This window comes from Eulemur rufifrons, chromosome 12 (assembly GCF_041146395.1).
Source record: "Eulemur rufifrons isolate Redbay chromosome 12, OSU_ERuf_1, whole genome shotgun sequence".
Classification (NCBI taxonomy): Eukaryota; Metazoa; Chordata; class Mammalia; order Primates; family Lemuridae; genus Eulemur; species Eulemur rufifrons.
In genome coordinates, this window is record NC_090994.1 from 26,278,522 (window position 1) to 26,300,004 (window position 21,483).

Sequence of the window (21,483 nt, forward strand, 5' to 3'; positions counted from 1 at the left end):
TAAAAATACTTTATTACTAAAAAGTGCTAACAATCATCTGAGCCTTCAGCAAGTTGTCATCTTTTTGCTGGTGGAGGTTCTTGCCTCGATGTTGGTGGCCGCTGATGGATCAGGGTGGTGGCTGCTGAAAGGTGGGGTGGCCGTGGCAGTTTCTTAAGACAACAGTGAAGTTTGCTGAATTGATTGACTCTTCCTTTCACAGATTTCTCTGTAGCATGTGATGCTATTTGATAGCATTTCATCCACAGTACAGCTTCTTTCAAAATTGGAGTCAGTCCTGTCAAACCCTGCCCCTGCCTTATCAACTAAATTTATGTGACATTCTGAATCTTTTGTTGCATTTCAACAGTGTTGACAGCATCTTTATCAGGAGTAGATTCCAACTCCAGAAACCACTTTCTTTGCTCAGCTATAGGAAACAACTCCTCATCTGTTCAAGATTTATCATGAGATTGCAGTGATTTAGTCACATCTTAAGGCTCCACTTCTAGTTCTGTTGCTATTTCTACCACGTCTTCAATGACTTCCTCCACTGAAGACTTGAACCCCTCAAAGTCATTCATGAGGGTTGGAATCAACTTTCAAATTCCTGTTAATGTTGATATTTTGACCTTCTCCCATGAATTACAAATGTTCATAATGGCATTAAGAATGGTGAATCCTTTTCAGAGCATTTTTAATTTACTTTGCCCAGATCCATCAGCAGAATCACTATCTATGGCAGCTACAGCCTTATGGAATGTATTAATAATATTTCTTAAATATTGAGACTTGAAAGTTGAAATTACTCTGATTTATGGGGTTGCAAAATGGATGTTGTGTTAGCAGGCATGAAAACAACAATAATCTTGTACACCTCCATCAGAACTCTTGGGTGACCAGGTGCTTATCAATGAGTAATAGTATTTTGAAAGGAATCTCTTTTTCTGAGTGGTAGGTCTCAACAGTGGGTTTGAAATAGTAAACCAAATAGTAAAGAGTACAGGCAGAGTAGATTTAGCATAATCTTAAGGGCCCTAGGATTTTTATGATAAATGAAAATTAACTTAACTTAAAGTCATCAGTTGCATTGGCCCCTAACAAGAGAGTCCACCTGCTTTTTGAAGCTTTGAAGTCAGACATTGACTTCTGTCTAGCATCTTCTTCCAGTGGAAAGCTGTTTCTTCAGTGAAAATCTGTTGTGAAGACAACTCCCAATAACTCCCCCAACTCTGCCCCCTACAGCGGAGGCCAAAACTGGCCTCCAGCAGCTATGAGCAGTGGCCCAGGGGTGGGGCCCCCAGAAGGTCCAGGGCTGGGGATGAGGAGAGCGCCCTGCACTTCTCTGAAGAGGCCCCAGTCTGCAGCCTGACGTTCATGACATGGCCACCTCCTGCTCCAGGCTTTTTCCCCTTCACCTCCAGGTTCTCTCCACTTCCTTGTGTCCCAGCAGACACCAGCATCTTTTGGAAGCATAAGCAATGTGGCTTTTTTTTCTGAGACAGTCTCTATTGCCCAGGCTAGAATGCAGTGGCGTCAGCATAGCTCACAGCAACCTCACACTCCTGGGCTCAGGTGACCCTCCTGCCTCAGCCTCCCAAGTAGCTGGGACTATAGGCATGGGCTAATTTTTTTCTATTTTTGGTGGAGACGAAGTCTCACTCTTGCTCAGGCTGGTCTCGAACTCCTAACCTCAAGCAATCCTCCCACCTCGGCCTCCCAGAATGCTGGGATTACAGGCGTGAGCCACCACACCGGGCCAGCGACATGGCTTTGAGCTCAGCTGTTACATCCCAATGTCACAATCTCTTGAAGACCACGATTAGCTTGCTGTGATGTCAGAAAGGCAGTGTGGGCCAATCCCAAGGACAAAGAGACTGGCTGGGGTCAGGCAGTTGGGAGTTTTCCAGCTCTACCACACACCAGTTCTGTCCCTCCAAGTCCCTATGATGTAGAGATGTCCATTCCCTCTCAGGGGCGGGGGTGGCCTCACCATGATGTCTGGTGCCTGTTGGTCTCCAGTGTTAGTGTCTTTGGTCTGGGGTCCTGTAGGCAGGGCCTAGGAGTCCCAATTCCCAACTCAGGAAGCTCTTTTGTTGTTATTTCTTAGGCTTATTAATGATAGAGGCAGCACTTGAATATCTTACTGCTGTAAAACTTCAACGAATAAAGATGTATACAAAGTAAAAATGCCTTGTTATGCCTCAGACTTCTTTACCTTTCCAAAAAATTCCCCTAAGCACGTTCGTGGAGATCTTTCCAGAAACTATACATACATACCTATGTGTGTGTATTTGTACAAATACATTATGTGGCAGGCAAAGTAATCACCCCCACCCCAGATGTCCACATCCTAATCCCCAGAACCTGTAAATGTTATATGACATGGGAGGGGGACTTACAGGTGTGATTTTGGACCTGGAGATGAGATTAGTAGCCTGGATTATATCCAAGTGGCCTCTAGTAGTCATACGAGTCATTAAAAGTGGACAACTTGTCAGCTGTAGTCAGAGTTGTGATGATGGAAGAATGGTCAGGGAGATGCCACAAGGCTGGCTTCGATAATAGAGAATAGGACCACGAGCCAAGGAATGAAGGTGGCCTCTGGGAGCTGGGAAAGGCAAGGAGATATTCTCCCCTCGAGCCTCCAGCAGGAACGCAGCCCTGTTGACACCTTGGTTTGAGCCCAGTGAGACCTGTGTCAGACTTCTAACCTCCAGAACTGTAAGATAATAAATTTGTGTTGCTTTTTTAGCCAAAAAAGGAAAATCTTGTTATACCCATCTTCATCAGTGATCTTAGCTAGATGTTCTGGCGAACTTCCTATAGCTTCTCCATCAGCACTTGCTGCTTCACCTTGCACTTTTATGTTTTGGAGATGGCTTATCTTAAACCTCATGAACCAGCCTCTGCTAGCTTCAAACTTTTCTTCTGCAGCTTCTTAAGGGCCTTGCTCTGGCTTAGAACTTTGGTGTAGGGGAATGTGTGGCTGTTTTCATCTTCTCTCCAGACCATTCAGACTTGCTCCGTATGAGCAATAAAGCTGTTTCGCTTCGTCGTCATTTGAGTGTTCACTGGAGTAGCACTTACCATTTCCTTCAAGAACCTTTCCTTTGCATTCACCATGGGGCTGTTTGGCACAAGACACCCAGCTTTTGTCCTGTCTTGGCTTTTGCCATGCCTCCCTCACCAGTCTTGACCATTTCTAGCTTTTGATTTAAAGCAAGAGACGTGCAACTCTTCCTTCCACTGAAATACTTAGAGGCCATCGCAGGGTTATCACGTAGCCTAATTTCAATCTGATTGTGTGGAACAGGGAGGCCCAAGGAGAGGGAGAGAGACTGGGGAATGGTTGGTCTGTGGAGCAGTTAGAACACTTACAATATTTAGTGATTACTTTTGCCATCTTATATGGGTACAGTTTGTGGTACCCCAAAACAACTTCAATAGTAACATCAAAGATCACTGATCACAGTCACCTTAACAGCTATAATGATGAAAAAGCTTGAAGTATTGCAAGAATTACCAAAAGGTGGCACAGACATGAAGTGAGCACATGCTCTTGGAAAAATAGTGCTGATAGACTTGCCCATTGCATAGTTGCCACAGACCTTCAGTTGGTAAAGAGCATCTGCGATGCTCTGTAAAGCAAAGCGCAATAAAAGGAAGTATACCTGTACCAAAGTACCGGAATGGTAGTTTGAGGGGTATTGAGACAGGTGGGACTTTTTCTGTGGTTTGTTGTGCCTGTGTCTAGTAAATATCAGAATGTGAACTGAAAAAGTAAGTTTTAACTTAGGGGGAACTGAAATTCTTTACTCATTAATTGATTCAACAAATATCTGTGTTGTATGTACAGTTCCAGGGACTTGGGATACTGTCATGAACCAGGTAAAGATTTCTGCCCTTAGGGAGCTACTGTTCTCTTAGGAGACAAACAGCAAGGGTTTGTGACCACAGAGTATGGTATGAGGCGAAAGGTGCTCTGTGGGGTGAGGGAGTTGTGACTTGAAATACAATGGACAGCATGGGCTTGACAGAGGAAGCAACCGTTGGTCAAAGGTGTGGAGTTGGGGAGAGCTGGCCACGAGGACGTCAGCAGAAGAACGTCCCGCAGCGGGAACGGCCAAGGCAAAGCTCGGGGCTCAGCCTCTCGGCCTGTTCAAAGACCAGCAGGGAGGTCAGTGTGGCCAGAGCGAGGTGAGCGGGCATGGGGCCTGGAGACATCTGAGATGGGCTAGGGAGAAGCTAGGGGACAAGGTCATGCAGGGCCCTGTAGGCCACCGTGAGGGAAGTGGAGGCAGACTTCAGAGCAGCGCAGTGACGCCATCTTCTAAAATGATCATTCTGCCGAGGTGAGTGTACATCGCCCGGGCACCGGGGCCTGGGAGCCTGACTGGAAAGCTTCGGTGGTCACCTAGGTGACAGGTGACAGTGGCTCAGACCTGGGTGGCAGCAATGAAAGAGCAAGCAGCAAGAAGTAATCTTTCCTCGTCTTCTCCCCCTTCTTCTTTTCTTTGTATAATTTTCAGAGACGATGTCTCGCTCTGTGGCCCAGGCTGGAGTGCGGAGGTGTGATCATAGTTCACTGCAGCCTCGAACTCCTGGGCTCAAGCGACCCTCCTGCCTCGGCCTCCCGAAGTGCTGGAATTACAGGCGGGAGCCACCGCACCCAGTCCGTTTTTCTTTCATGTATTTGTTAATCTCTGTTTACCGAGTACCTATGCGGTGGCCGGCATTGCGCTATGCCTGGGAATGTCCTAGTGGGCAAGACTAACACGGTCCCTGTCTTCATGGAGTTTATATTCTAGTGAGGAGAAGACAGACGTCAAAATGCCAGTAAAGTAACATACCAAGATACCTGAACACCTGAGAGTGGGGTGAGGGTGCCTGGGGGCGGGGAGGCCGCGCCTGCCTGGGGGGGGTAGGTGGGTGGTCTGCGAGGAAGGGGCGTTTCACCAAGGGACGGAAAAACAGCCCGGCGGGCGGCGTGGGGGCGGCGGTGGTGAAGCCGGGGCGCTCCGGCGCAGGTGCGGCGGGGGTTCCGTGTGCTCCGGGGACTGGACGGGACCGACTGGACGGGACCGACTGGACGGGACCGCGTGGTAGAGCCCAGTGGAGGGGGTTGCAGAAGGGCCTGCCCTGAGGTCGAGGAGGTTGGGCAGGGGTTGCTTTGGATTTAAGCGCAGCGGGAAGACTCGGAACCGTTTCAGGGCGGGGAGAGACGAGATCTAACGAACGCGTGGAAAAGGCGGCTCTGACGGTTGTGTAGTTTACGGGGCAGGGCGCCGGCGCCGCTGCGGACCGTGCGGAGGACGCCGCGCGGCGGGATCCCAGGCAGGTGCGGGGCGCCGCGGCGGGCAGGCGGGCGTGGGAAGGAGGAAGAGACGACCAGGACAGTGCGGGTGCCCTGGGCTGGAGTTGCTGGCTTGACAGGGCTGCCTCCTACTGAGGTGCAGGTGGCCTTCAGAGAAAGGAAGGGCTTGGAGGGGAGAAGGGATTTGGGAAACTGGGCTGCGGGCTTGTGGGGCTGGGGAATGTCAGACGAGAAAGGACGTGTCATAGTTCAGGGGCTGCAAGTGCAAAAGCCTCTAAAGAAGCGCGCGAGGACCGCGCCCAGCACGGGGCGCACTTTTGGTGTTTGTGACCACGAATCAGTCTAGAGGGAAACCAGTCTGGATGACCCCTCAGCCACGGCTCCTCTGTGCCGCCTTTTCTTGGTTTCTGTCTTCTAGTTGTTCATACCTTGGAAATGAAATATACGCTTTTATTATCTGTTGCATATAATCCTAGTATTTCCTTACTTACACATGGTAAATTTACTGGTACTTATTGGTATTGTGAATTGCATATAATTTTTTACAAATTTGAACTGAATGTTGTAAGTTTTTCTTTGTAAAACATCTCCAAAATTTTCACTGTGTGCTCTGCAAATTAATTTATTTTCTTAATAGAAAAATAATTTTCACCTCCTCCAAACTAACACACCTGTTGTCTGTTTTTCTTCTTCCCACTTTGCCCATTTCTTCCTAGCATTTCTGAGGCTGGAATAGCTGTTTTTGTCAACGGCTGTTACAGGGAACCATTTTTACTTTTAAAGGTGACTGTGCCGCCTTCTAAAGTTGATGGAAACAACCCAATGTCCGTTGGTAGTTGAATGAGTGAGTTGTAACACAGTCGGGGGGGGGGGGGCGGGGGGGATACTGTCCCGCAGTCAGGATACAGCTTCGGCCTGCAGCAAGATGGGCGATTCCTACACACAGTGTTGGAGAAGTCAGACGCAAAAGAAAACGTGCTATAGGATTCATTTTGTAAAGTTAGAAAAGTAAAACTAAAGTCAGGAGAGTTTACTTTTGGGGAAAGGCAATGAAAGGGTTGATGGCCAGTTTGTTTACTTATGATCATTCATTATCGGAGTCTGGTGGTTTATAAAAGTTTGGTATTTGTTATACTTAATATAGCTTATTCAACAAGGGCTACATGAGATATGCAAAATTGCCCTTTTTTCTTAAAGAAGAGATGCTTATATTTTGGTAGAGCAGGCTGAGATGCCAACTTCCTTTTCTATAAACAATTTTTATTTTAAAATACCCTAGCACTCAGGCTTTGGACCTCATTGTCTTCATTTGTAGAATAAGGCTATGGGACTAAACATGGAATTTTAAATCTGGAACCTACAAATGGTCAGGGCTTTGAATGCCCTGAAAATGAATGCAAAATTGCACAAACACAGTTGGCCCTCCATATCCCACGGATATACCAAAAATACCCAGATTGGGTGATTTAGTCCAAGACCAGGGTGCCTGCCAGCACGGCCAGGTGCTGCCGATGGCCTGTGTCTTGCCCGCGTCTCGCCGTGAGCTACACGCACACCTTGCGTGGCCGGGAGAGAGTCGCTGGCTCATCTCTCTCCTCTCTCTTTTTCTAACAGTCCTAAACCCATTCATGAGGGCCCTACCCCCAACCAACTGTGGACTGAAAATATTCCAAAACAAAAATCCCAAACAATAAAAAAGAATACAAATAAAAATACAGTGTAACAACTATTTATATAGCATTTACATTGCATTAGGTGTATATGTAGAGATAAATTCTAGGTTTTTCTCCAAGATCTATTATTATTAGTAACCTCCAAGAAGGGTTACAGTTTGGATCTGAATATCAGGTATTTTTATTTTCTAAATGGTGTTTTTAAATTAAAATCTAGACTATTAGATATCAGTGACTTTAAAACATCTTTAGCTCTTACCCTCTTCTATATCACATACTACCAAAAGGCCTGGAGCCAAATACCACTCGTCTGAAAGAGATTGAGGACAGTGTCCAGAAATGCTCAGTGTTTCCTATTGGGGCATTTACTCCTCTTATGACCATCTGGGACATGGGACAAGTTAAGATGCAGGTGGATAAGGATGACAGTGACTGATAACACCTCAGATTTGTCTGGAGTCAAGGATTCAATGCTTAAAACAAATACTGATGCCGTGAAGACAGTCTGGTTCTAACAGAACAACTGGCTCAGATGCTGTCTTTATCTCTGCGATAGCACTGCCTCCTGTTAGCAGCCCTTAGAGCCTGCTGGCCTGGTTCTGAGAGAGTCTTAAGTCTCGGGGCCTCAAAGCCTTAAACACCTCCTCCTGCTCCAAGGAGCCCACCCAGCCCCTTGTACGTGGGTTGCTGATTAGCAAATGGAAGGGCCTGGAGGACATTTGGGGTTTCCAAGAGCAGGGGCAGGAGGGGAAGGCGCTGATGCAAATGTGAGGGCACAGACTCAGGAAAGAAAATGTCCATGAACAATATACAGTCAAAAGAAATGGGGGTGGGAAGTCAACTAGAGGTCTGATCTCTAATTTAAATTCCAACCTTATTGTCCAGAATTAATACAGATTGCCCGGATTAAATAATTTTCCTTAAAAACAAAACACAATTCTTTTCTACTTTTTAAATTTAAAAATGTCTAAGCAAAATTAATTAGAAAGGTGATGAGATATTGGATGTCCATTAGTGATGAAGAAAGCCACCACAACCATTATACTGATAAGAGTTCTGAATTTTAAAGCAAACAATATTAAAGAAAAAGAAAAAGAACACCTTTTAAAAATGTTTAGATACGTTGCTTTTATTCAAAAGAATAAAATACTTGACAAGTTTCAATCACAAAATTTGAACTAAACCGCAATCTTCTACAACAACTCTGTGAGGTAGGTATCTGCACAGCCACAAGGGGTCAGGAAAAGTCCCTTGTTCCCTTGTTCCTCTCAAACACTGAGAATTGTAGTGGTTGAAACCACTGTTCTAGTGGGCAATTAGAACAGTTTTCACCCGTCTTGTTCCCCACAGAGCTGCCCAAGTTATTATCTGCTCCTGGGGTTGGACCATCTGTTTTTGTGACAGTTACAATATTGTCTTAAAAAGTGCAAATTGTTGTTTTGATTTATATGATTAACTCTGAATCACAGAAGTATTACTATGATGTTTAAAACATTGATTGACTCTACTTGTTTTAAATATTCTCTCAGATTCCTTCTGCATTTATCATCAGTGATCAACAAAGGTGACAAAAACAGCTCTAAAATTCTGAGATGTCACTTCAGATCATACATAACACTTCAGATCATACAGTGTTTTTGTACAATACGAAAGTTGGTACAATATACCTCTTAGGAAAGAAAATCTTAGTAATTCCAAATATTGCAATAAAATTATTGCAACCAAAAATGTGACACTTGGAACCAAACACAGGCACAGAAAATAAAATCCTGTCCATAAACAACATTGCTGTGGCCCCACACCAAATTTGTAACTGGTAGAAAATGCATTTCCAGTCTGGTGTAAATGGTGTGTAACGAAGTCCTTCTCCTCGTCATAGCGACCGTCATGTTTATCGAGACATCCTACGCAGGAGTCCTACTAAGAGTTTAATACCAGTTCAATCACTTATTTGTTGTGTGACTTCAGGCAAAAAACTTTCATTAGTACCATGACATTTCAGCTGTGAAGAGGAAGGTGATGCCCTGCCCTCCTCGCAGAATTGGCCCAAGGATAAAATGAAAAATGAGCAAGAAACTGCTTTAAGTATGATGTGCTCTATCTAAGCATTATTGTTTGTCCTAGGTCCAAATTAGAAAACACAAATTGATGTTTCATTCAGAATCTCAGTTGATGGCTAATCTGATTAATCTGGGAGACTGTGACAGCTTTTCTCCTTATATCCTGTTACCCATAGTGAGGCTCACTAATTAATGGATAACAGCGATATCGGCGATTGCAGATGGCAGCGCTCACGCTGAGTCCTGGGCGTGACCGTCCATCCTGGGTCCTAAATTCACTAACGAGCACTGCCGGCCGGAATGAGTAAGGATCTCCCAACACTTGTGGTGTTGATTCTTCTCTGACATAGTCATTCGCTCCGCATGAGACATGGTGCTGCCGTCTCGAGAGAATATTACAAACGTTTCCTGACAATAGAAAGCCAAATTTGACCAACTGTTGCTAGAGCTAACCAGTAAATTCTTTTCTCAAATTTAAATAGCGTTCCTAGTCTTCCTAAAGGCTTTGATGCTTATAGACATGAAGATTCCCTTTCCTCAGAAATGCGTCAAACTACTATGTGTTTGCAGTATCACGCAGGTTCCTAAAAAATTCTTCCTTTATAAGTTACTTTATGTCTACTCCTACACAAGGACCAAACTCTGTCTAACTGTCGTAACTGCAAACATCAGGTATGCTGACTGGAGATAAATGTTTTTCATCTTAATGTCTCCACTGATTAAAAAGTGTTCTGTAAACCAGAATATGAAATCAAATTATAAAATTCAAGTTTCTTCTTTCAGTTTTAGCTGATAACAAAGAATTACACCAGAATGAAAAAGCAGAGCGGCTCCAAATGCACAAAACTGAGCTAGCATTCAGAGAACACGGACTTGCCCCCAGATTGGGTGAGATTTTATTGTAACAAAAATATTTAGATGCGTTTCATAGCTATATATTATCATACAGGTACCCACTGAGGAGGATAAATTGGATAAACAGTACATTTAACAATATCTTACTATACATCCAATTTAAATAATTTTAGGAAAAAGAAAAAGATATAAAAGCATCCTTTTTTATGTAATTCCATATTTTTTCCAGACAACACAGATCAAGATATAACTGTAGATCATTATAATTCTAAACATTAGAGCCTGTGAAATGTAAAAGTTCCAGTTATATATTGCCAGGCATTTGTCAAACGATAATCAAATGTTTGTCACATAGCGGTTTTAAGCTTGTAAGATAATATTCAAATGCTTTATACTGCCATGGGTCCTTCTGTTTGATTTACATTAGCTATACATTAGCTCACGTATTCTAATCTAGTAAACTCATTTTTTTTTCATCTGGTTAGCCTTTGGGTTATTACTTCTCGATACATAATAGAGATGTAGATAAGCAACAAAAAGATAACAAAGAAATCATCTAGAAAGCCTAGAATTCCAAACAAGGCTTCAGGCACAAAATCTAGAGGTGATATAAGGTAGAAAAAAGCTCCCATTAAACAAAGTATTATCCTAATGCGGAACATCCAGAAAAGGCCCCCGACTGAAAACATTTCCCTGAATGCGTGCCTCAGCAAGGTGGGTAGATCCGTAATCCTTTCCAGAATCTGGTAGGGGAAGAAACAAATATTATGATTTAGCATCATATGTCAGATTTCAAAATAATATAACTTTCCTATAACATGAAAATTCAGTTAAGATGAATTAAGGAATTTCGCATATTGATTGAATAGCATTTTTTTTTTTTTTTTTTTTAGAGACAAGGTCTCGCCCTATTGCCCAGGCTGGAGTACAGTGGAACAATCAGCCCACTGAAACCTTGATCTCTGAGCTGAAGCGATCCTCCCAGCTCAGCCTCCCAAGTAGCTGGGACTACAGGCATGCAGCACCACGCCAAGCCAATTTTTTAAATTTTTTGTCAAGATGGGGTCTCACTATGTTGTCCAGACTGGTCTCAAACTCCTAGCCTGAAGCAGTCCTCCCACCTCGGCCTCCAAAAGTGCTGAGATTACAGGCCTGAGCTACCGTGCCTGGCCTCATATTTTGTAATTATACATTTTATTTACATACAGTTCTTTGAATACTAAGTTCTTATAAAATAGGTCTTATTACAGATAATTCAAAAGCAACTAAGTGTCATTCAGCCTAAAATGTGGGTTATAGTAACACAAAACTCATGTCTAATTTGAGTTAGTAAAATATTAATAAACCAAAGAATATAGGATTAGAGTCTAAGGCATGAGCTCAAACTTTAATGTCAAACAGATTTGGGTTTGAATTCAAAATCATTTATTAGCCAGGTGATCTTGCGAATAGTTGTTTACCTGCTAGAGATAATTCAACAACTAATTGAGAATTTATGTGCAATAAGGACGATTGAGAACTAAAGGAGATAACTGTTGGGCCGGGCGCGGTGGCTCACGCCTGTAATCCTAGCACTCTGGGAGGCCAAGGCGGGTGGATTGCTCGAGGTCAGGAGTTCGAGACCAGCCTGAGCAAGAGCGAGACCCCGTCTCTACTAAAAATAGAAAGAAATTATCTGGCCAACTAAAATATTTATAGAAAAAATTAGCCAGGCATGGTGGCGCATGCCTGTAGTCCCAGCTACTCGGGAGGCTGAGGCAGTAGGATCGCTTGAGCCCAGGAATTTGAGGTTGCTGTGAGCTACGCTGACGCCACGGCACTCACTCTAGCCCGGGCAACAAAGCGAGACTCTGTCTCAAAAAAAAAAAGAGATAACTGTTTATAAAAGAAATGTATAAATTGCTAGATAATATAGAAATACTATACACATTAAAGACATGAACTGTGATGGCTTTGACAGTTGAAGAATAGCAGTGAAACTGATTCCATCCAGTGAATCATTTCCTCTGGTCATTCCTCTGCCTACAGTTCAATTATTTTTAACAATCTATATAAAAATCATAAATCCAACCACAGGTATGCATTTTACGTAACAAGTGCCAAATAAGTTGAGAGGGAGATGAAGACAAAAATGCAAAGAATTAAGCAAGTGAGGAGAAAACACTTTTAAAAACTCTGACAAAGAAAATCATCCTATAACTCCTTTTGGCGATGTTAATATTCTATTCTCTATAGAAGAAACTAATATTTAAAGCAAAATAGCTTTAGGGCTTTCACAAAGTCTATGGTAAATGACTTTAGATATTCTTCTAATGAACAGCCAGTATACCTTTTGAATACCTTTCTATCTTTTATCAGAGCTGTTTTATTGACTTTTAATACGGCATCAATTATATAAAAACAATAATAAGAAATATGAGATGGTTTACTCAGAAATGTTGTATATTAACCATAAACTTACTCCAACTTTGAAGGAGGTAGAATATCAAAGAGCTAAATGCATTTATTGTACTGTAATTTCATTACATACCAGGCTTTCTTACTCATTAAATATCTGACATCTACAAAAAAATAATAATTGAGCAGTGGGTATGCTTCACATTTAAAAATATGAACGACAATATTAAAGTGATTTTTTTTAAGTTCAGTGGTAGTTCTTGAATTGGAATCAGGTTGCATTTTCAAAGAATTGTCCTATAGATGTCACTGGAACATATGTAAAAAAACTTGCTGCATCAAAAATAGCAGGGGAGGCTCTCAAATGATCATGGAGGACCACAGTGACTGCAGTAAGCAAACACCTGAAAAATGGGTAAATCTACCCATTACCATTCACAGCAGTTGAAACTATTAATACATGCCCTTAAATGTACATGATCTCACAGAACAAGGAAAAAAGGGAACACCAAGCACGTGTTTGTTTAATCCTGAAGCATTTTAATAGCTTAATATTTTTGGCTGGAAGTAGTATCATCGAGTGTTATCGTAAGGATAACTCATTAATTTGTTCAGCACCCATTAAGGGCCTGTATCGCAGGCACTAAATTTGGCAGGGACTGTAGTAGTGAATGAATAAACATGGCCCCAGGAAGCTTTCAGTTTCCGGAGACAAAGCGCAAAGCGGAGTTGGGTGCTGTGTGTGACAAGTGCTATGAAGGGCAGTCCCGGGGGACACACAGATGGTCCGGGAAGGCCTTTCTGAGCAAGGTCTGTTTCAGATGGCTCTTACCTAACGGGCAGAAGGCAGCCCTGAGAAGGGGAGAGACAGGCCTTCCCAGGAGAGGACGTGTGTGTCGGAGGAGGCGAGGGTGGCGGTGCGGTGGCGGGGTCGGGTGGTGCAGGAGCGGGGGGAGGGAGGGGACGACCAGATCACGCAGGGCCTTATAAGCCATAGTAAGGGGTCAAAACATTATTCAAAAAAATTGGAAGTTTTCAAACACAAGAGCGTCATGGTCTGATTTATGTTTTGAAAATATTACTCAGGGTGCTGTGCAGAGAAAAAAGCAGAAGTGAGGAGGCCCCTGTCACTGTCCTAAGCAGAGATGACTGCAGTGATTGAGAGAAGTAGACACAGCCAGGACATTTTTATGCAGTAAAAAATAACCGGAAACCCAACAAAGAGAAAGAAAAGAAAGGATACAATTTGGTTACAGATCAGACGAGGATGAGGGAGATGAGGAAATTAAAACTGGGAAGAGAATAAGCTGAGTCAAGGAGGGAATCAGCTCCGTGTCACACACGTTAAGTTTGAGAAGCCTCTGCTGAGAGCCAAGCTGAAATGCAGGCTGAAGCCGCTCCGAGGCGAGGTCTGGGCTTCCCATATAAATTTATACTTAGTGTATTCTAGTTTCTGAATTACTTATTCAGTTATACACACACTTCTAGAATCATCTGTTAGATTTTAAGAAAACCAGAATGAGTCAGTAACATATAACAGTTTTTAATTTATTAAATGCTTTGGGGCAGAGGGAGAAGAGGTCAACTATGGAATTAATGTATTCTTTAAAAATAGAAAGCTTTTGAATAGCTAAGATGACATATGAAAAAATGCCCCAAAACCTGAGTTATTTAAGGGAACATTTCAAACGGGGGCTGGGGTAAAGGAAACAGAGTAAAATGGTTATAAACTGTCTAGAAGTTTTCAGCTGCAAGTTTTTATGTGTAAGTTTTCTAGACAAATTGTTTTAGAATCACATAGAAGTCAATAATTTTCTATTTCTCTCCAATTTTTCCTATTGCTCCTTTGCTAGTTTTTCTTTCTTAAAGATTTTTATAATGCTTTTTGTTTATGTTTTAACAAAGAAAACTGCAGTCCTTGGGAAAGCTGGAACTCAGTGATTGGCAATGGTGAAGGTAAAAATTGACCCAATACACACGAGATTTTTCACAATCACAGAATACTTGTTGGTAAGTGTCACTTTGCAACTTTGTACCTGCTGTAAATATTACTTACCGATCTGGGATGCCCTGAGAACCTTCGGTTGTAATCATTAATATCCTGATGCAATCGTACAGCATCCTGAGACTGCTCATCTTCCTCAAATACTGTCAGGAGTAAAGTTACCTGTACATTACAGGAAAAACGTCGTTTCAACTTCCTGCATCATTTTTTTCATTTTGTGTCACTCCATAGAATGATAAAAGCATCTGAATTCATATTTTACTCATTTCTTTTAAAAAAGGCAACCTGGCAGCAGGGGGTGGGAGGGTAAGTTACTACTACCTTATAATAAAATCCAATGAAGAATGTAATTTGAACTCCTATAAAATAAAATAGGCACTATATCCAAACACTGGTTCTAATATTTTCCCGTCAACACCGAGGATAAATTCAGTAGTTCTCTGGGCTGACAGATATTTAAAGATATGAACACATTCAGGAGCAAAGTGACATAAAACATATACTTATCACTTTGAGAAAGCCAAATTACGGATTCTTGTTTTGGTGTGAAATTAATGATTCTTTATTCTCACTGGTATTTGAAAGATCTTTGAATGCTACCAACCATAATTTAGAGATTAAATTACTGCAAGGACCAGCTCTCAAACACCAATCCCTACTATGATTTAAAAAAAAGGAATTTTCAATGCTGTTATATAACATAATACATTTAACCTTGCTTCCTCCATGGTTGTGGTAAAGAGTACATACAGGCCAGGCACAGTGGCTCACGCCTGTAATCCTAGCACTCTGGGAGGCCGAGGTGGGTGGATCGCTCGAGGTCAAGAGTTCGAGACCAGCCTGAGCAAGAGCAAGACCCCGTCTCTACTAAAAAATAGAAAGAAATTATCTGGCCAACTAAAAATATATATAGAAAAAATTAGCCGGGCATGGTGGCGCATGCCTGTAGTCCCAGCTACTCAGGAGGCTGAGGCAGGAGGATCCCTTGAGCCCAGGAGTTTGAGGTTGCTGTGAGCTAGGCTGACGCCATGGCACTCTAGCCTGGGGAACAGAGCAAGACTCTGTCTCAAAAAAAAAGAAAAAAAAAGTACATACAAATGTCCCAGGACCATACTGGGATAATCTGAAGGTGACAGACGGTACCTTGAAAAATAAATACATTTTAAAATATAAAGCCCCTATAGAAAATGGTCACTGATGAGTTGTATGAGGAGATAAAAATGGGCAGGAGTAGTGACAGATTTAGTTTGAAGTCATCTAGCTGTCGTTTTTATCCTTCCTCTGTTCAGCTGTAAAACCAGGGCTTCTCAAACAGCTAACCGAAAGAATGACTAAGTGTAGCAGGTGATAGGAACAGCAGGTACAGCCACCTCTTCCTTCGCAGATTTGTTAATAGAAATGCATTCTTTCACTAAACATTAATGGGAGCACCTATTACCGGCCAGGCAGTGTGCTAACTGTGAAGTATACAAAAAAAATAAATAAATAAAAGACATGACCCTGCTCCTGGGTGACCACAACACCCAAAATAAAAGGAGAGGCAGACCTGGTCAACAGCCTGTTACCTGGCACTGTGGCAGGTGTTATCATGATGCTATGAGGGTAAGGACCTCTTCTGCCTGGGGTGGCCAGAAAGTCCAGACTTGAGCTAAGCCTTGAAGTGTGGGTGGGACTGCTTGGGTTAGTGTGGATGCACCGGGGGAGAAGTGGGGAGTGTGTTCCAGCCGGAGGCAGCATCGTCACCATTTCCCAAAGGAGCCCAGTGAACAGGAGGTAGAACAGGTGTCTGCCATCTGTCTTGTATCCAGCATGAGTTACTCTACAGTTAGGGAGCCAAGAGCTGTCAAGATAGACTTACTAGCCTCTAGTCAATTTATCAGTGGCACAAAGGATACCAGCAGCTCATATACATATGCTCCATGAAAAGCCATGGGTAGAGCCAAGAAGAGGTAGAACTGATTCTTCAATGCGAGACCTACTACCTCAGGGTCTCAGTGTTGCTGGCTGATGGCAAAAGATGGTAAGAGGTGGTATTGGCAAGTAAGCTTTGTGTTGACTGCCTTGTGTCACACATCAAATCAGGCAGAGAGGCAACAGAGAAACATCAGTTTTCCTCCTGATCATGTGCTAAAAAGTCAAGTGTGAAAGTGTCAGGACTTAGTTATGTAGAAGCAAGAAAAGGACCTGGACTTCCCTCTCTGCAGCAAAACACGGAGGCAGCAATGGGGGAAGCGGAGAGCCAGAGAAAAGGTGAAGCGTGTGCCCGTGTGTATGAACACATCCCCACAGTTAACGGGGAACTACCGTATTTTTATTTTAAATGAAAAATAAGTATAAAAGAAATTGTGAAAAACTGTGCAACTGATAGACTGTCCTACGCTGCCATATTAAAAAAACTAAGATCTTTGGTTTCTCAGAATTGTTCAGTATTTTGTTTCTCCAGTTTGTCAAAGAAATTGAGAAAATTAGGCACATCTCATGTGTGCTGATGTTTTATAACAGTCTTCAAATTCACATATATAAAAATTTACTGCCTCTCTCCTGAGGTGGCTTCTACACTAACTATAACGGTCTGATCTGTTCTCGATAGTGCAACGTGGCTGTCTCTAAAATAAATGAAACATTAAAAAAATTATTATGCATTATTTTAAGCTATCTGGACCCTCACTAAAAAAAGGCAGATTAAATATAAATAAAAAAGGAAACGCAATTGTTTTTCAAAGGAAGTATAAGGAGGGGGTAAATGCTTGAGCCTGATTATCTGGTTCAGCTAGTCCCTTGCTGGTATTGCAACAAAGACTTACCAGGATTTTGGGAAAGATTCACTTATCAGTTGTTTTTCACTGTGACTGTTAGATTTTCAAATAGAATATCCTTTTTTTGGTAATATCATAATGACAGTTTTTAAAAAATAATCAAGGAACACCTAGAAACTTTGGACAAATGAAATTCTGCTAAAAGGATGAAAGCTATTCAAATTTTAGATACAAAAACTATGAAAATTTACAAAATGAACTAGTATAAATGATGCTTTCTGGATATAAAACATTACCGTTTGTCTACAGATTGGACAACTGATTGCCCCAAGCCATGAGCCGTATCGCCAGTAAGCAATAATGCAGGCACCTAATGAAAAAAACCATTAATACTGATGTTTTAAAGTCCATATATCCTCAGAAAGTTTCAAATATTTGAAATATTTTAACAGTATCACTTTATTTAAAAATATTTTTACTTCATCCAACCAACTTTTCAGGCATACTTGTATCTAGAAACAATTCCCAGCCATTAAAAAATATTTTTATTTAAACTACTAGTTAAGCTACAGACATTTTACACAATCAAAAGCAAGTGTGTGTTAACTGTCTTGCTGCTATGAGGCTTCACAGAAAATATTGCACTTCCCATGTAATATAAATAAAACAATAATTAAACATCATTGTAGATATAACAGCCAACAAATCAGAGCATAAATGTTCTGTTCCAAATTTGATATGTATGTTACAAAAACACAACTTTTTAAGAGTTTAGAAAACCAATTCCTGAAGTATTAACTAATAGTAATTAAGTAGTATGAGCAAGGAATCAAAGGATACAAAGATTATATGCTCTGTACCCTAATAAAGTTTATAATCCAGTTCAATAACTGAATCAACTCTTGCACCAGACGGATTTGATTTTTCTGCTTGAAGGTATTCATGAGCAGCAGAGCACTACGGAGGGACAACATGGCCTAAAGGAACGGGTTATGTCACCTCAAAAAATGGCAGTGAGCTAAGTGTACAAGCACTGCACTTCAGGCCGATAACAATGGGGGAACGTTTCTGAGGGGGCAGTTCATCTCTGCGGACACCTGTGTCTTCAGCCGCCCAGGTCCCACTGTGAGTCCCTCCCGCTTGATGCCGTCTGTGTCCTTCCTCTTGCCTGACCACCCCAACCCGGCCCTCCGTCCCCATCCTTCCTCCTCCAGAGCAAGTGAGCGTTCATCATTCAGCACAAGCAAGGGCGAGCCGACCAAAGAGACCAAGCTGACAAGCTTAAATCAGTGATTAATAGTTAATCTTGAACTGTGTAATATTAACTTTAAGGACGAAAGGAGTGCAGGGAAGGATGCATTAGAGAGTAACTTAGAAGACAGGATTTGAACTGAACTTTGCCGGACAGTAAGACTGAGACGGGCAGAGGAGCAGGAGGGAGGACGCTGCATGGACAGCAAGAGCAGACGCTAGGGCAGAATTAAGTGTTGTGTGAGGACGATGGTCAACAGGCAGACGTCCACCAGTGACTGTCGGGAGAAACTTGTTCGCCAATTTAAAGACGAACTTAAAGCTAAACAATATCTGTCATCTTAATTCTCAGAGTGCTGTTTTAATTAGATCATGTTTATTAAGTATTTTGAGTAATCTAATTTCGCATAGGAACTATATGAAAACAAAACTAATCAATCTGTTAGTATTATTACTACCATCTGAGCAAGGGTAGTCTTAGTAAATGATGTCTTAGGTTTATCTACCACTTTTTCACCCAAGAACTCAATGTATTTTGACATACATTAACCTCATTTAATCTCACATTGTCTTTTCCACAAATTGGGGTCTGGGTGTCCTTGTTTTGCGAATTATGCAGCGGCCACTTGCCTGCGCTGAACAGCCACGGCCCAGCAAGCCCAGACACGTCAGTTCCCGCACACCCGCTACCACACACTTGGTGTTTCCCGCTCCTCAACTGGCCGTCTCACAGAGACACAGCCACCTACACGGGCTGGTGAGGGATGACTCAGTAACTGTAATCTTGTCACAATCTCTCTGAATCCGTTTATTTGTAAAAGAGGAATAAGACCTCACAAGACTGCTAGGGAATTAAATAAAATAATGTGGGTTACAAATGCAAATAAGGTGTTATCTGTTGTTGTTATTATTCTTAACTCTAAGGGAACAGAGCTGTGGTCCTATATAGGAACTAAGCTAAAGTGCTTCTGATATACATGGTATGTACTTGATATACCTGAACTACCATTTAAAGAAACACATCTCTGTTGATTGAGAAGTTGAATATTTAGGTTTTCTTAACCTTTGAAGCTGCAGTCACTGGTAAAGTGGCTAACAAGTAGAGCAGGGTATCAGAAGCAATCTACCCTATTACCTCAGACCCAGAGGTAAAACCAGGAACACAACACAGGCATCTTTCAACTGAAAGGATTATCCACTAAGGGAATTGCCTGAGCCTGGGGTGGCAGACAGGTTCATCTTGGCCAAGAAACCTCATTGATTCCAAACACCTGCCTGGGGTACTGTGTTAGAGGATGACTGAGGCCACATTCAGACCCAGAACTGAGTGTCAGATTGATTAGGTTTGAGAGGAGAAAGGCATCTGCTTCTCTTATGGCCATTTAATGTCCCCCACCTGATCATTATTTTGCTGCAGATTAGCATTTCCAAGAGAAAATTAAAAGACAAAACTGAAATAAGTATTTGATAATTTGTTAGCCACTCAGTCAAAAACCTTAGGGAAGAGATTGAATTTAATGGATGAAGCAAGAGTGGGGCCGGATTACTAAATGACCACAAGGCACAGCAAACTCCGCACTGCACAGCATGGGTCTCAGAAATCATAACACTGTGTCTGTTAACTCTATATGATGGAGTTGGGCAAAAGGGAGAAAGCAATTTATAGGATCATTGTATGCTACATTTTAAGTTAGTCTTTATACGAAAATTTGGTACAGTTTGAAAGCAATAAAAACCCTATCTTGAGCACAGCTGTTCAAACAAAAAGAAACCTAATTAAAAAACATTTGGTCTAAGCTGGGCAGTGGCTGCACCTGTAGTCTCTGCTACTTGGGAGGCTGAGGCGGGAGGATCACTTGAGGCCAGGAGTTCGAGGCTGACAGTACGCCATGACTGCCTGTGGACAGCCACTGTGCTCCAGTGGGCAACATGGCGAGACCCCCTCTCAAAAACACCCCAACAGGTATAGTGATTGGACAGGGTTAGTACTGAGGAGCTCTCAGGGTGCTCAGCACCAATCATGGAGCAGAACTGAATATGGGGCTTGAAGACAGACCTAGGTTTAAAAACCTGGCCCTGTCACTTAGCAGCTGGGTTACCCTCTGTAAAATTTCTTAATGTCGCTGAGCCTCAGCTTCCTCATTTATAGGGTTCGATGAGATGAAGTATGTTAAGTGTCCAGCACATAGTAGGCATGTAATAGCCGACACTCCCCCCTCTGATCTTATATGGCCATAATAAGCAATAACGATACAATAGCTCATTATTCTCTATGAAATCTTTCTGGAGGGTCAGGAAAAATGATGAGTGGTGGAAAGCACCTCTAACTGAGTAAGTTTGAAATCAATATTCCCTTCTTATTCTACTACATGCTCTGTGTTTCTCATTCTCCTTTCCAACCCTCTTGAGGTCACAGAGAAAGAGACAGAGACTGAGACCTTTTATACTAACTCAGAGAACAAAGAGGTCGAAGAGCTTATGGCTGGTCTTGGGCAAAGTACGAGAAGAACCTTCCTGCCCTGGGAAGGATGAATAAATAAATGTGAACCAAAAGAGTGAACAAGGAGGGATTTAGTGAACCCCCCATGCTACTGACATACTCGAACTACCATTCAAAGAAACACGTCTATTTACTGAGAAACTGATTAGTTTTTTTAACCTTTGAACCCACAGATGCTAAATAATAAATATAAAATAATAAGTACATTATTTAGATGCTAACTACACTTTGTTGACAAGTAGAGCAGGATATCAGAGGCAATCTACCTACTCACAAAATACAAAATGTGACAAGAGAAAATCAGGAATGCAGACTGTGCACACGGATAGGTGTTGGTCTGAACAGTCACTTTTACCACGTCTAGCGTTGTTTGCTCACCACAAAACAGGTGTCCACAGTTTGTTTCGACAGGGAAGGAGGCTTGATGTAAACAGATCGGACAGTACATGTCAGTGTAGAACTGCTGTCGAGCAGCAGCGGGGGCATCCTGGGGAGAAGACACAGGCACACAGTTACACGCGACACACACAAGTCCTCAGCAGTATCTTACGTTAAATAATACATTTAAGAACACAGTCAACAGTGTGTAATCCTCACCAAATTTTAGATGGGTAATGTCACAGGTCTTATAACTTTGATAAAGTTAGAAGGGTGTACTGTTGTTTTACTTAAGCTGCATGACTTCTGCCT

At 42.3% G+C, this 21,483-nt stretch overlaps 1 protein-coding gene across 4 annotated transcripts in view; it reads right to left on the bottom strand.

Moving 5' to 3' along the window:
• Positions 1–8,109: 8,109 nt before the first annotated feature.
• RNF170 (ring finger protein 170) overlaps positions 8,110–21,483 on the bottom strand; it is a 35,155-nt gene continuing 21,781 nt past the window's right edge. For all 4 annotated transcript variants that reach the window (XM_069485314.1, XM_069485317.1, XM_069485316.1 and 1 more), the window contains 4 exons: positions 21,172–21,280; positions 17,339–17,412; positions 14,338–14,448; positions 8,110–10,627 (listed from right to left, as the gene is read on the bottom strand). In XM_069485314.1, the coding sequence (XP_069341415.1) occupies positions 10,358–10,627; positions 14,338–14,448; positions 17,339–17,412; positions 21,172–21,280 (564 nt within the window). In that variant the 3' untranslated portion in view covers positions 8,110–10,357. The remainder of the gene's footprint in view (positions 10,628–14,337; positions 14,449–17,338; positions 17,413–21,171; positions 21,281–21,483) is intronic.